The 15003-nt window shown below is 38.5% G+C and overlaps 1 protein-coding gene across 4 annotated transcripts in view; it reads right to left on the bottom strand.

Annotated features, from left to right (window-relative positions):
• Positions 1–15003, bottom strand: part of RGS17 (regulator of G protein signaling 17) — a 70107-nt gene that overhangs the window by 25567 nt on the left and 29537 nt on the right. For 3 of the 4 annotated variants that reach the window (XM_030944603.1, XM_030944607.1, XM_030944605.1), the window contains exon 2: positions 3628–3771. In XM_030944603.1, the coding sequence (XP_030800463.1) occupies positions 3628–3746 (119 nt within the window). In that variant the 5' untranslated portion in view covers positions 3747–3771. Of the gene's footprint in view, positions 1–3627; positions 3772–6000; positions 6096–15003 lie in introns of those variants that run through there. The other variant, XM_030944606.1, reaches the window with a different exon arrangement.

Raw genomic sequence — 15003 nt, 5'->3', positions numbered from 1 at the left:
AGTGTGCTGGCTGGGGGTGCATAAGAAGCTGTGAGGAGACACATCTGGGACAGCTGACCACAAGTTACCAAAGGGATATTCCTTACCATATGACATTGGGATCAGCAATAAAAGCTGCAGAAGTAAAAGGAAGGATGGAGATTGAGATTTGTAGCATCCGTTTCCTCAAGTCACTGTAAGATGTGATTGACCATGGCTTTCCAGGACATGGCTGAACTGATGGGAAGCTGTGAATGAATTTTTTGTTTTGCTTTACTTGTGCATACAGCTTTGCTTTATCAATTAAAATTTTTGTCTCAATGGAAAAGCTTTGTTGCTTTCACTTTTCTGATTCTCTTCTCCATCCTGCTGCTGAGCAGTGAGTAAGCATCTGTCTGGGGCTGAGCTACCTACAAGGATTATCCCACAGCAGTAGAGAAGTCCTTCAAATAGCTGTTATCTTTAAGAAAGATATATTAGATAAAAATAATTTTTAAAAGGGCTTTAATAAGATGTACCAAACAATTTCTCTATTTTTTTTTGTTCTTAACAAGTGTCTATTAGGCAAGATACTATTTCCCCAAACAAAGGTGTGAATATTTGCCAATGTTGTTGTGCAAACAGAAGACTTAATACCTATTCTGATTTTAACATGGGGTAGAACAGAAGAAAACAAGAACCACGATTCACAAAAGATATTTTCAGAATTCTAATTATTTATTTGGATATAGGAACTACTGAACTGTCTCTTTGAATAGTAAAAAGGGAGTATTTTTTAATAAAATTTGCACATCCCATTTCTGTGAATGGTGAAGAAGTTGAGGCAGTAAGTGGTTAATGATGTAAGCGCTATCATCAGTCACATACAGGTGGAAAAACTGAAGAAAATTCTGATCTTCATAGAACATTGCCTGCCCCATTAATGAATCTAGCAACATTTCCAGACAGGTATCTCTTGAGAAATTAATGTTACTCAAATACACAGACCTGTGGAACTAGGGAAAGAATGTAATTACATTAGGTCCAGAGAACCTGTTACAATTGTTGATTTGGCTTTTCTCTTACAGAGAACTACCCTAGAGAATTAATTAGCTAGAATTCCCTATATATGAGAGTAATAAAGTTAGTTACTTTTTGAAAGTTGTTATTAAATTTGGCATCACAATCAGTGACTTAATTTTAACTGAGGTTCTGAAACATTTCATACTGCATTTTTCAAAGTTTTGTCCCATCTTTCCTCTAATGGAGTTTCTACCACAGGATCTTAGAAGTTAAAGCTGGAAAATACTTATTGCATCACATTTTCTCTCTTTTTGATTTTAGCAACCTGAGTGATGTAACTGTTCCTTTGATCACTTACTTTACTTAATCTTGAAAACTAGCTAACAGGATTTCTCCATACTCTGTCTAATTGACTTTGCAAAGAAAAATCCCAACCTCAAGCCCTTGAAAACCCTGAAAGACAGTAAAAACAACAGAGCAGCTGAAGGTACATCCTATGTTTTAAATCAATAATTACTCTAATTTAAGTTTAATGTGCTTAAACTGTTTACATATATAATGGTATTGCCTTCTAAGGACTGGAGGCACTCCAAGGGTCACAAGAGCTTCAAACTAGAGTATCATTGTCAAATTTAAGATTTCTTGAGGTGCAGCTTGCTTAAAAAGTGAAATCAGTTGCCATTAAGTTTTAGAAATTAGATGGATATTTTATTAAATACTATTGATATTATATGAATATTATTAATATTCTAGCATGCAAGGGAAAAGCCAACCCTAGCTGTACATGCACAATGATGGGTTTTATTTTCATTCAGGAAAGAGATGTTGTATTCAGGGTGGATAATTCCATGAAAACATCATCTCTGGGGCTGTTAAAAAATAAGCAGAGTGCTAGGAATTAGTAACAAAACTCAAGAGCAAACACAAAACATGGTGCACCCATGTCTCAACAACACAGATCTAGTCACACATCTCAGACAGGAAATAGTAGAATAAGAAAGGTATATAGCGAGACACAAGGTAGATGAGTAAATAGGACGGATAAGGATAAATCATGGTCTAGGTCAGTTTCTGTATCACAGAGATTAAAATAGAGAAGACTGTGGAAGACAAAACGGGTGAAGGGGGATATGAGAGAGCTCTGTAAAATCTTGACCATCCTGGGAATGATTAGTCACTGTTCTTCATATAAGAACAAGGAAGCATCAAATGAAATTAATTTCTAGTAGGTTAACACAAGTAAAAGGGAGTACACTGGCCCATTTTAGAATTTATTGCTAGAGGAAACCCTGGGTGCCAAAATTTTAGATGAGTTAGGAAGTCACTTCAGAAAATGGTTTGCCAAATTAAGGAACGAAAATTCCCCCAAGGTCTATAAACCACACAAAAAGGAACTCTGGGCCAGGAAATCCCTAAATTGCAGATTGACAGTAGTTGTGAGGTGTTTTACTGTGGGTAGTTTGAGGAGGTGCATATCTACTTTTTTATCCTTATCTTGTGGTATCTGATAAAGGTCACTTCCTGAAATAGGATACTGAGGTAAATGAATCTCTGGACTGTAACAGCATAGCTGATATTGTGCCCTTGCCCCAGAGCAGAAAGAAACACCCTCTCTTTGCTTCCTGTTTAATACACTTCCACCTATTTCTCAATATGGATTGAACATATTGCAAAGTTACTTGGTAAAACATGAGCTCTGGCTCATCCTTGCTCCCAATACACTCTGCCTTCAGGTGAAACTGGAAATAACAGCCAAGGCAGGTCTCCTCTGCCACTGCCTCCAGGATGTGGCAGTATCTTGGAAAAAACCCTAGCCCTAGTGCATATATACTGGTAAGTATTTTTAAATATACTGAAGCAAAGAGCCTCAGGTTTTAGACTGGGGCCAGATGGGTGATTGAAGTGAAAATAACACAGGTACACAGAGGAATGGTGACTTCAAAAACACTGAACTGTCTGGCTAATATGACGCACAGGCTCTGAAGAGTACTGCATGTCATTTACCTTATATTTCAATACTGTGTTCATAAAAATAAGAAATAAAGATCTGATGCATCTCAAGACACTGAGAATTTAAAGCTATTTTTGAAACTGACTTTAAATCTTTGACTTTACAAGTGAACACTTCATTGAGGAAGGGACAAGCAGCCACTAAAATTATGCCACTCCATTTAAAAGTGGAATTAAAGGCCCATGTTTTCAGATTTACATAATTTATATTATTATTTATATTACCTGTTACATTAGTAATATAACAGGATACCACATATTCACATTCATGATCATCTCCCTTTTATTCTCCTGAATGCAGAGAACTGCACTATCAGAAGTACAAGCAGAAAAAAATGTTTGGAATGTAAGCTATAAAATATTCATTATCAAGTCTCTCACTCACAAATACATGTTTTACAACTGAAATTTTCTCATTTAGTTATGGCTTAAGTAGGATAAATATAGCTTGAATTTACTATTCTTTCCTCTTCCCCATCACAAGATGTCCAACCAAATCAGGGAATATATAAATCAAAATTTTAAGTGAAAAGTTAAATTGTGTCTCCTCTCCCAGAAGTTAACATGTTCCCAGTGCTTTCCATTTTCATTGTTTACCTGTGGTGGATATGGAAGCAAATATACTACAGGACATACCATGAACAGCTGCAGCAACAGCACCAACAAAAGCAACATGTGTTGTTGGGCCTTTGGTTTCCAGGTGCTTGAGACACAGCTGATGTTCCTTCATTTTGTGACTGCTGCCTCTTTCTCATGTCAGCTACTTCAGTGCCCAAGTGGCTATAAGAACACAGACATAAGAGATGTACAGAATTACTACAGACCATCATAAATTACATTCACATTTCTACAGCAATGCCTGATGCAACTGCTTCCCACAGCACATGGCAACAAAAGCACATGACCATCACCTGAGCCAGCCAAGGAATAGCTCCAGTGCATCGAAAGCAGTTTCTAGAAGAGCACGTCTCAGTGACACTCTTATGCTCCTGGGCTGTTAATCATGCCCATCCTTACTGCTTAGGCTGGACTCAAAGAGCTCTTTATCATCAGTGTTTTTAACAGCAAGCCATACATCTTTTGCAGCACTTGGGAGAGACTGCCTTGCTCCTTACCATAGGACTACCACAGCTGTTTCCATTGTGCTAAATATACAGCTAAAAGTATACAGCAGGATGGTCATTCACCTTCAACACGAGTTGGAAAATGATTTTTTTTTTGACTTTTTGACTTTGCTAGACCAAATAAATTGATGTAAGTGATATTATATGGAGGGCAGCTGTCTGGTAAGGGCCAAGATTTTATATGTTATAACTGAAAGGCTTGCTACTTAAGAGTTATTCTTGGTAAATAAAATTAATAGTAAATATGTATACTTTTCCACCTTTGAGACTATTTTCTCAAAGATATTCTTCTTTCAAAAGATTTTTTCTCAAAGTCACAGATCTTTGCTCATTGCCAGGTTTTCCTAGATTTTATTAGGCCAAGATTTTTTTTCTTCCAGTGACTTAAAACATGCACCTGGAAGTAGTATACCATGCATTATCTAGTCTTCAAAAGAAGTGAAACATTTACTGATAAGTTACATTATTTAGGAAGGTTTAGATGTCAGACTCCTTCTAACGGGTCACACCTTTCTACAACAACTTTGTTTCCCAGAGTAATGGCTAGTACAAACATATAAATTAGAGTAAAATTTGGTACTTTTGCCTTTGCAAAAGGGCTAACAGATTACTGTGGGGAGGAGCTTGGTTTAAAACAGAAGCGGGTAGAGATGGCCTGGTGTGAGCAGCATGCACTGTGCTCCACACTCCCAGGGCATCCTGCTACAACCAGGAGTGCTGGGGAAAGGCAAAATCTGATTGATTTGCCACCTGGGTACACCATGCACAGACAAATAAGAGACATGCCACTTCTTCTACATGCACTCAAGCAGCAGCTGTGACAGTTATCATTTACATGGTTGCTAAAACTCCCGAGGTTTTTATTTTGCAATAGTGTCCTTCTAGACAGCTTACACACAACCACACACAGTAAGGATACTAAGGTTCAAACCCATGCTCTAAAACTCAAGAAGCTCAAGGTTGGTGGTTATTTTGGCTTCTTAAATAGCTATCTTTTCCAAGTATACTGTCACTGAGTAGAATCAAGTAATTTCTGTAGTGTTTGGTCAAATCAAACAATGAAGAACCATTTAACTATCACTGGTAGTTGCACCTGCTTATGCCATTGATATGACTTATGGTTTATAGCTGCTCTTGAAAATTAAAATGACATGGAAACAAAACTGACACCTTTTTTTTTTCTCATGTCAAATGCAAACCTCTGGGGTTAGAAAGAGATGCTCTGGTGTAACTGGATTACTGCCAATATTTTTTCAATAGATGGGAAGGAAGGGAAATTGTTGAAGCATAATATGTAGCTCAGAGAGCAAGTGACAGTATGAAGTCTTTTTCTCCAAATTACAATGCAGAACTTCTGCTGACTGTGCATGATGCATTTAAATTATTTCATAGATAGCTGTGTCATGCTGTGAATTAGTATTTTTTTCAGCAAGTGCAATGACTGTGGTTAAAGGAATTAAAGCCAGATATTTTCAAATGGAATGTTTGTTTCTTTTAAGTAAGATAGTGATTCTAGAAATATTTGTACAAAAAAAAAAAAAACAAAACCCAAAAAAACCCAAAATTTATCAGTTTCAGAAACCAGTAAGTTATCCATATTTAGGGATTGTTGGGCTGTAATCCCATTCATTCCACCTGTGTACCTGAAGTCAAGCATTTTTTCACCATTTTAGCTATATATATATAAAATGTACTATGGCTAGAATATGTGGCACTATAAATAAAGGGGACAGGATGAAGGTTATCCATTCAGACATGATGATGACCGTTGGTGACTTTGTATAGTTTCACAAAAACTTTACCACACCACAAGATGCTGCTGCCACTAAAATAAATATCCCTCTCCCGTTTCTCCTGCACAGCTCACAGTCACTCATTCCCTCACCTGAGCTGTCTCCCTTCTCTGTGCTGGAAGCAGCATTTGTACAGGGACCTGGTGAATTTGATAAAGGAATAGCCATTATTGAAATTTAATCTAGAGGGAGAAGAAAAAAAATAGGTTTAACTTGCTTCAAGTGACTTTCTCATTTACCTCGGGAAGATGTGAGCACTTGGACAGAGCAGGGGAGAAAACTGAACATCAGGCAGCACAAAGAATGTGGGGACCACTTTCTTCCATTCCTGCTTACACTGTCAGAAGTGATGGTGAAATGGGTGGGAATTATGCAGCTGCAGAAAGGTAAAATCTGCAACTGCAGTTCCCAACACACAGAATATGGCAGAGAGGGACAGTCAGAAGTGGGGTTTCACAGGAATGTTTCACACCTTTGATCCTGACCAGCAAACTCAACCACTGAAAAGTCTCCAGCATTCATCTTTTGGTATTAACTACCATGGCCAACTGTTTCAGAGGTTTGCAAGTTTGGCAGGACAAAGAATTGTGAGGAAATATGGCTCTCCATTGTAGAGCATTTCAGGAGAAATGACTTCCTCCAAGGTTGCTCAGAGACAGTCTAGCCAGTCTTTAGGGCAGAACTACTTGCTTTGCTATGTTGTAACAGCTCTGGAGTATGGGGAGGTACATAACCCATCTCCTTTCTGGCCATGCATTATTTGATGAAGGAAGAGGGAAGTCCTTCGTTGCAGGTAAAGTTACATTTATCTATTTAGGCTGTATTTGAAAAACAAAAAGAAACCGATAAAAGAAAGCAAGAAAAGAATCATAGAGTCAGAATCATACAATGGGTTGGAAGGGACCTGAAAAATCATCTGGTTCCAATCTCCTTGCCATGGGCAGGGACACCTTCCACTAGGCCAGGTTTCTCAATGCCCCATCCAACCTGACCTTGAACACTGCCAGGGATGGATGGGGCACCCACAACTTCTCTTGGCAACTGTTTCAGTGCCTCACTGCTCTCACAGTAAAGAATTCTTCTCCTAAGGAAGGAAGAAAGGAAGAAAGAGCAAGCAACACCCCCCCCCAAATCCTGTATGTACATCCAAGGAGATTCTGGCTCTAGCAGAATAAAGCATTAATTGCAATGCCAGCGAAGTGCTACAATGGGATACATTTTGAAATGGATTGTAAACATGGGTATTATATAGTGGGACTATCCTTAGCTGTCAAATAAAATGGGGAAAGATCTTACTGCCACAGTGGGAAAAAGCTGTATTTAATCCATTTCAGATTCTCTCCTTTCCACAGCTGACATTGGTGTTCACTCTGAACCTTGCTGCGTCGCATGGTACAAAGAAAGTGATTTTGCTTGGCATGACTGGTGCTCTGCTCAAAAAAATGCATGAGGCTGAAACTCCAAGGAATGGGACAGTGTTCTCAGTAAATGCATGAAGTGTTCACTGGCTCAACCAGTGGCTGAAGCCAAAGTCTTCAGCCCTATTCTTCTGTTTGTGTTACTTTCTCTCAGAGAGATTTAAGCTGAAATTTATAATATGCAAAACCCACCCTGTGAAGCAAAACTATTACATTTACTGAGGATGTAGTTGGGTGGCTGGAAACTTCAGTTTCATGCTTATTTTGGTTGGATTTCATGTTTCATGTTTTATTTGCAAATACCAGATGTCATCTACGCAAAACAGTAATTGATTCCATTAGATTATTTAGGATGCAGAAGCAGGAATATCTTAATTCTTGGCTATATTTAGAGACTGAACAGACAGAGGGTTTATTTTTGGTGCCTTGGTCCAAGGCATAAAAAGAAATTTAGAATCTTTGATTCAGCAAGTCACTCCGATGAAATGAACAATTTCTCCGGAGTGTGAAAGTTAGTACATAATTATGAAGGACTAGAATGTTGTGCACTCATTCTGAGTAGACCTTCTAGAATAATAGTACAAATAATACACACTGTCTCCAAGATCTCAGTTTACCTTTCAGTTTTTTCACCACTTTCACTCTTCCTGAGACCCTCTAGCTTGGCAAAAGTACCGGATGGTGAAGATGGGCCTTCTGTCCAATGGAACGTTTTTTCTCCTTGGTACACTACATATGATCTCTCAGACTATCACAGGTATCAATTTCTTCTGCTAGTTCTGCATCTGGCTCTTTGCCTCCATTTGGTGGCATGGTTTACTAACTGTGTTATGATTTCTGTTTGTACTGCTAGGAAATAGGAATAGTATTTGAGCTGGCTGGACTGACTCATTCTCTTGGGGGTGGGTTGGTATTATGGCCCTTTGAACAATCCCACAATCATGGAGGACTTCATTTTGCATAACATCTGCTGGCCCTACTCTGTAGCTAAGGAAAGGAACCCAAGGGTACAGCAACTGTTTATTATACCAGCTATGGGACAGGTAGCTATTATAAGCTGCAGAGTAAGGAAGTCTGTGAAAACCTTCCATCTTTTAGTGCTGGAAGATTATGAATATTAAAAAACCCTAGAAATCTGGAGTAAGGTTTCCTATTAGTTCTGGAACCAATGGCACAAGGATCTATTTCTGTGTTTAGATAGTGTAATTACCACTTATTCCACTGGGTTCCCAGGAGTAATTATTACAGAAAACCCCTTGTGTGCAGAGCACTGTCTTGGGAAGACTTCTCAAAAGAAATAACTGATGGAAGAATTATTTGGTTTATTACATTTATACCTGGGAAGCCCTATTGAATACAGACTACAGTCCCTTCAAATTCCACAGAGTAACTCTAGAAAATGAAAAGAAGGCAATTTCTCAATTGTTGCATTCACTGACTGTCTACCTCCTGTAGAATTTGTGCTAACTTTTAGATAGGTTTTAAAGTGTTTTACCCAGCAATTCCCAAGGTATTGGACATGGCAAAAACCACAAGTTGCACCATTTCAACCATTTAATTTGATGTCTCTCTACTGATTAAAAGATTTTTTTTTTCTTCCCCCCCCCACCTCCTCAGAAGGCTGTCATTACAGTACTGCAATTTTCTGAACTTCTGGCACTGTCCCATCTGGCCCTCTTTGCTTGTTTTGGAGCCTTTCCTTGAACATGACCCCCCTGCAACATTTTCTGTCCTCCTCTTAGCATTGTGAAGGCATTCCCTGGAGAAGCTCCTGCGCTATGAAATCAGAGAAAAATCTTGTAACCCCACAGGGGGTTGAGAAGAGTTTCTATCCTATCTTCTGGAACCATTGTCTAACAGCTATTTTGGAAGAGAGAGATCATATAAGGATGAGGATAAACACATACCATTTTATACAGCAAAGAAGTGGCACTTTGTCTTTTGTTGCAGGTAGGACACATAATGGCTGAGATTTTGGGGCAGAATTGGTGCAGAATCAGCTAGAGCAATTTGTCCTTTTTCAAACCTTGCAATAGGCAAGAAAGATCAACTTGCAAAAGAAAGGTGCAGTAGATGACTTAAGGATACAGAGGGTGATTTACTCTGCAGGCAAGAAACTTAGCCCTTAAAATATCTCTCTTTTTTTGTGATCTATCACATCAGTTCTCCCACATTGCTTTTCTTCTTTTGACTTTGAAAATAAAGGGCCAAATGTAGTTTAAATTCGTACTTTATACCAGTTTATTTCAAACCCAGATATGACTCTAACAATCTCTTAACCATACTTGTTTTCACTGTCTTTACTGACATTCACTTGACTCCTAACAAGGATTGTTTCTAAGTTTAGGGGTTTTGAAAGCCTTTAAAACCTAAGTATTAAGGTAGACAATATCTGTTTAAGACCCCATCGAGAACCAAAATGTACACTGAGGAAGGCTTTGTATCTTGTGGATTCAAGACTTCAAACTACCATTTTAGAATATATTCCATATATTTGGAAAATCTCAATGTTTATTAGAATAGAGTTACATTAACACTTTCTTGAATCTTTTTAATGAGTTGTTTGGGGATAATTGGATGGCCTTTACATTATTTTGATTGGTTGCTTGGGTTTTAGTTTCCTAAAATAGTCAGCAAGAGAGTGACAAAAACAACCCTGAAATACTGTTGCTTTTTTTTTTTCTCAAATAGTCAGTTTTTTTTCAGTAGTCAGTCAATTTTCAATGTATAGACCACTTTTTAACTTGAAACACTAAGCAAAACCCCTCAGGGAATGCTACAATGTGGCACATCTAATGATCTGTGATGTGCTATTTGTTTTAAATGCAGTGTGATATACTATCTGTTTGAAATCCATAGTGCTTTTAAAGAACAGACATCCTAGAGTAACAGAACCACGCAACACAGTCTGGCTACAGCTGCCAGTTAAATAATACCACTGATGCATGTGCTGCACTTGCAATGCAAAGACAGCCCTAACACAACATCGATTTTTTATTTGTGCTGTCTTCATTCATCTGGAGGAGTGTTTTAAAGGTACCTCAAGCTATATGAAGACAGACCACGAGATTTTAACAGATGTCTCTGAGCTACAAAAAGATTTCCATACTCCCCTTGCAATGCTGAGTGAGCAGCAAAATCAAGACAGCAGTACCATAGGCACCCTTTTAGGCGCTGTTGACCACTCAACAGCCATCATACAGCAATGGCATTCATGATACTCACTCTGCACAAGAGAAACCTCCACGTGGTTTCTTTAATAAATCCTGAAAGTCATTCAGTACTTCACAAATAAATTCATACAAAGTAATGGAGAAGAAGAAATCTACCAGAAGAAATGCAATTGAGTTATCTTGAACTTTTGACACCATAGGTTTTGAACACCTGCTGGCTCAGAGAACAGGTTATTGCACCTACTATCTTTTGCTTTTGGAGAACTGAGGACTTGAGTGTCTACAGCAAAATATCTTGCTCTTCTATTAGTTACTGAAGCTCAACAAGAAAATTTCAAGACATAATGATCTACTACTGCCATACAGACATCTTTCTCCTGCCAGGTCTTCTGACCTGGAGATGCAGGACTCTTTCTAAAGTCTTTTGCAGCACGCCCTGAGAAGGTCATAAAGTGGACATTCTATCCATTATAGGATAAGATAAAAAGAAAATAAAATCTAGTGGAAAACTGGCAAAAAGTGTTCAGACATTAAATGTGTTATTTAGGGTAGAACCCTCCTATACAATTATTCATTTAAATTGAAACTGTGCAATTTGGCTGAACGCTATGAAATCCTTGTCTTTTTTACAGTAATATTCTTTTTATGACTTTCCAAGACACCTTCTGTACTCATAAAGGATGTCTGAGATTTCTTTTTATTATGTTATGGGAACTTGGTATCCTGAAGAAGCCTTGCTTAAATCTTCGCATCATCAAGTAAATATGCATTTGTGCTTCTGAATCAGACATTACTGTTCAGCAACAAAACATTAAACTTGACAGTAATGCATTATTGAAAAGTTTGAGATGGCTGCATGTGTTTTTTAAGAAGCTACACTAAACTTATGATTAAAAGCCCTTTACAGTCTTTGGGAACATTTTACAAAAAGCAAAATATAAAACTCATCAGGAAGCCTTTTATTTATTTTTAAGTGCATTGTTTTTATTCATATTTGTGTTTGAAAAACATCTAAGAACCCTGTTTACATGACATCTATGTTCCTATTAATTATAGCTACCATGGCTTCCACTGACTTACACACATAAAGCCAGTATACTTTAGAAAGCTGAGAAGATAATTTCCTTACAGTGGGGAAGTACAAACCTTGACATATTGCTGAAAAGAAGTGTTTTGTTAAAGTCTCTGACATTCCTCATAAAGAGGACACTAAGAAGACACTTGAGAACCCAGAGAGCTTTATTTTATGCATTAGCACTGTAATTTCTAAATAAGTTTTCTTGTGCTCAAAGCCCTTCCTCTGTATAAAAAGCCAGCTGTCATCTGGGGGTTTTGTGAGCTGCAAAGATTCTGCACAAATTTCTGCAGAAATTTAAGAAAAAATTCATAGACATAGCATAAGAATTTGTAGCCAACATAGGCTAAACAGATTTGCAGGTGTGATCCAAGTGTCAAACAAACTATTTGTGGTGAACAACTTTTTCTGCAGGTAAGACCATTCTGGAAAATTTTCATCTGCAGAAATGGCAGCTTTTAATCAAATAAGTGCATATAAATTTTGTTTATGGTGCACATGCTACTATGGGTTGAAGGACAAAGGGAAGGATTAGGAAAATTGTTTTAATGTGAGAAGAGCTTTTCTGAAAGTACATTGGACATGGTTCTAGTCTCTGAAATGACAGAATCCACATTTTCACTGTAAGATGAAGACTTGCATCCTCTACTTCAAAGGCCCTTTATTTTTTCAATTTCCTTTTCAAAATGAAAGTCTCAAATTTGAACAGAAGGAGCTTCAAAAAGCCTTCCTGACTATAGGTTTTTTGAAATAACTCAATATTTGGTAGTCATGCGGATTTTAGTTACACTGACTGACTTCTGAGATATCTTCTGACATGATCTCTGTGTGTTCCAGTCCTCCTTTCCTCAGCACCCTCAAAAGGAAAAAAAATTACAATAATAAGTATAAACAAAATTAAGAGAGTAGTATGGTGTAGAGAAGGTATTTGGTTAATATGGTATGACAGAGGGAGAGGAGAAAAAGGTGGCAGGAAGTAGCAACAGCCTAAAGTTTTTCTGATGGCTTGGAACAGTGGGAGAAGGTGATCACAAGCACTACACTCAGAGAGGCTTGTGTAGGTGCCATGTTCTGCTCACATTACAGTTTTTATGAACTTCATGGCCCCAGAACTAAAGAAATATTTGCCTTTGGGAGAGAGTGGCCAGGCTGGTGCATACCCACCTGTAATGAATCTCCACTTCTCTCCCACAAGATGTGCTACTTACGTTAAACTCATAGCAAGCTCCTGGTACTTGTGCTTTTGTAGACAGTGCTGATGCTTGCTGGTCTGAGGAAGTGGGAGAAGACCAGTTCTACTCTGTGTGAGGGATATGCTCTTTTCCACCATGCTGGCATATGGTATTAGAACCAGATACTGGTTGGAGATACTATGGATGCTATGGATACTATGCTTGGAGAAGGCATTTTTGTCTGAAATCCTGTATTTCTACTGTCTGAATCTTTCACTGTACTTGCTTGTTCTGTGTTTAATACTATTTTTTTTACCTGCATGTTGCATATACCAACACTCATTTCTCCATCTGCTGATACTAAGCATCATGTCCTCCGTGGTCTGTCACATGTGAGGGTTTCCCACTTATAAAAACAATGTGGCTCTTTTCTTTAGTAGCAGAATTTTTCATGGGTCTATGGATGTGCTGGAGTGCGCAATGTGGACACATAGGTCCTCAAGGCTTTGTTACATACTCCAGTTGGTGATCTCCCTTCCCTAGGCTCTGTGTCCCTTACAGCTGGTTTTGAGACATGGCTGGGGCTTCACCAGTGCAGAGAGAATTGGGAGACTGATCCCAGCCACCAGCACAGGACAGTCAGGAGGAGTTATCAGGGGCTCTTTTATATCTTTCTGCCATTCTGCAAATTACCAGGAAAAACTGGCATGAAATAAAAAGGGCAGCTGACTAGAGCAGGAAAACAGGAAGACAATGAAAAAAATAAGGATGGAAGAAAAAACCCATGAATTTACCTGACTAAATACTGGGTTAGAACCATTTTGGAGCAAGGAATTAGAGTGGATGTCTGAGACAACACAAACTATATGGCTTGAAAAACCAAACTTATAATGGGAGGTTTTTTTAATATATAGAAGAACAGGCACATAGCTTTCAGCTACTGTGCATCTTGAACAATATTTATGTGTTAACAAAGTAAGCATTTCAGAAACAACATTTATGTGGTCAAATATATAAAATTTCTGCCTAGATCTCATGGAAAAGACAAGCCATGCCCCAAGCCCAACACATCTCTGTGTGGTGGAAGCCACCAGTCAAGGCCCTGAAGCTGTTTGCATCTAAGGTTCTCTGACAGCAGAAAAAAAACCACCACAGTTATTTTTAAATTACCACACTGTGCTTTCCAAGCTTTGATTTGTACTCACCTGCAACAACCCAGGGCAGTGATACAGGATGCACTCAGCCAATATGCAATATGCAATATGGTACTATAATATACAATAGTATAATATGGTACAATATGCATTCAAGCCTGTCACTCAGAATGACAGGCTTTCATGGGACCATCTGCCTCCTCCTGATTTGCACCATTGTCCTAGCTCAGTTCCTTTTCCATGGCCTCCACCCCTCTTCTGAGGTCATGTTCTTTACCTGGCTAAGGTGTCTGCCAGCTCTGCTGTGAAACTGATAACCTGCAGAGCAATATAGCAGGCAGATGCCTGTTTAATGCTGCTGCAGCAAGACTCACTATAACTCACTAGGCAGCACAGAAAATAAAAACAGATTTGTGGAGAAAATACCAAATTCAGACTTCCAGGTTAAATCCCCTTGCCTTTATAAGAGCATTTGAGAACTCACTGTCTTTTCACTGAGACAAAGCAAGTTTCCTTTCTCTTGTCCTCGTTTTATCCCTTCTCTGGCTGGAAGGATTCCCATACAGAAAGCTGCAGCCTCCTTTGTGTACCTGACCGACCACTTGAGTATCTGCCTCAGCTGCCTGAATCCTCACTAGTGTCTTGTTTGTTAGCTTGCCTGGAAGAATGGGTTTCTCCAGAGCCACTCACCAGTGAACACTTGGAGCACAGCCTCCCTCCCCTAAACACAGAGGTATGGTGCAAGCGTGAAGTAAAAAGACATAAAGTCTAAATTATACACAAAATACCTAACAGGCTATGTGGTATCTCAGTTCACAGAAATTTCCGAAGTAACACACTGAGGTAGAGAGCTTAAGATGTTCTGAAACTACTGCTGTGGAAAACTATTCAGTATGTTGTGTGTTGGAGGCAATGTATGGAGGTTCACAGAAAGAAAACAATACCAATTATTTCTTCTCCTCTCTTTTCTCTTCCTATGGTCATTATTTAATGTGTCAGTTTGAAAATACAAAATGCCAACTGTCCCAGTAAACAAATTTTTTATAGCAAGCTGTGCATGTATTTTCATATGCACCAACAGTAATGAAAAATTATGTCTTCCT

This window comes from Camarhynchus parvulus, chromosome 3 (assembly GCF_901933205.1).
Source record: "Camarhynchus parvulus chromosome 3, STF_HiC, whole genome shotgun sequence".
In the NCBI taxonomy this organism is placed as follows: domain Eukaryota; kingdom Metazoa; phylum Chordata; class Aves; order Passeriformes; family Thraupidae; genus Camarhynchus; species Camarhynchus parvulus.
Note: the sequence above shows the minus strand (reverse complement) of the source record. Positions and strands in the feature narration are given on the sequence as shown.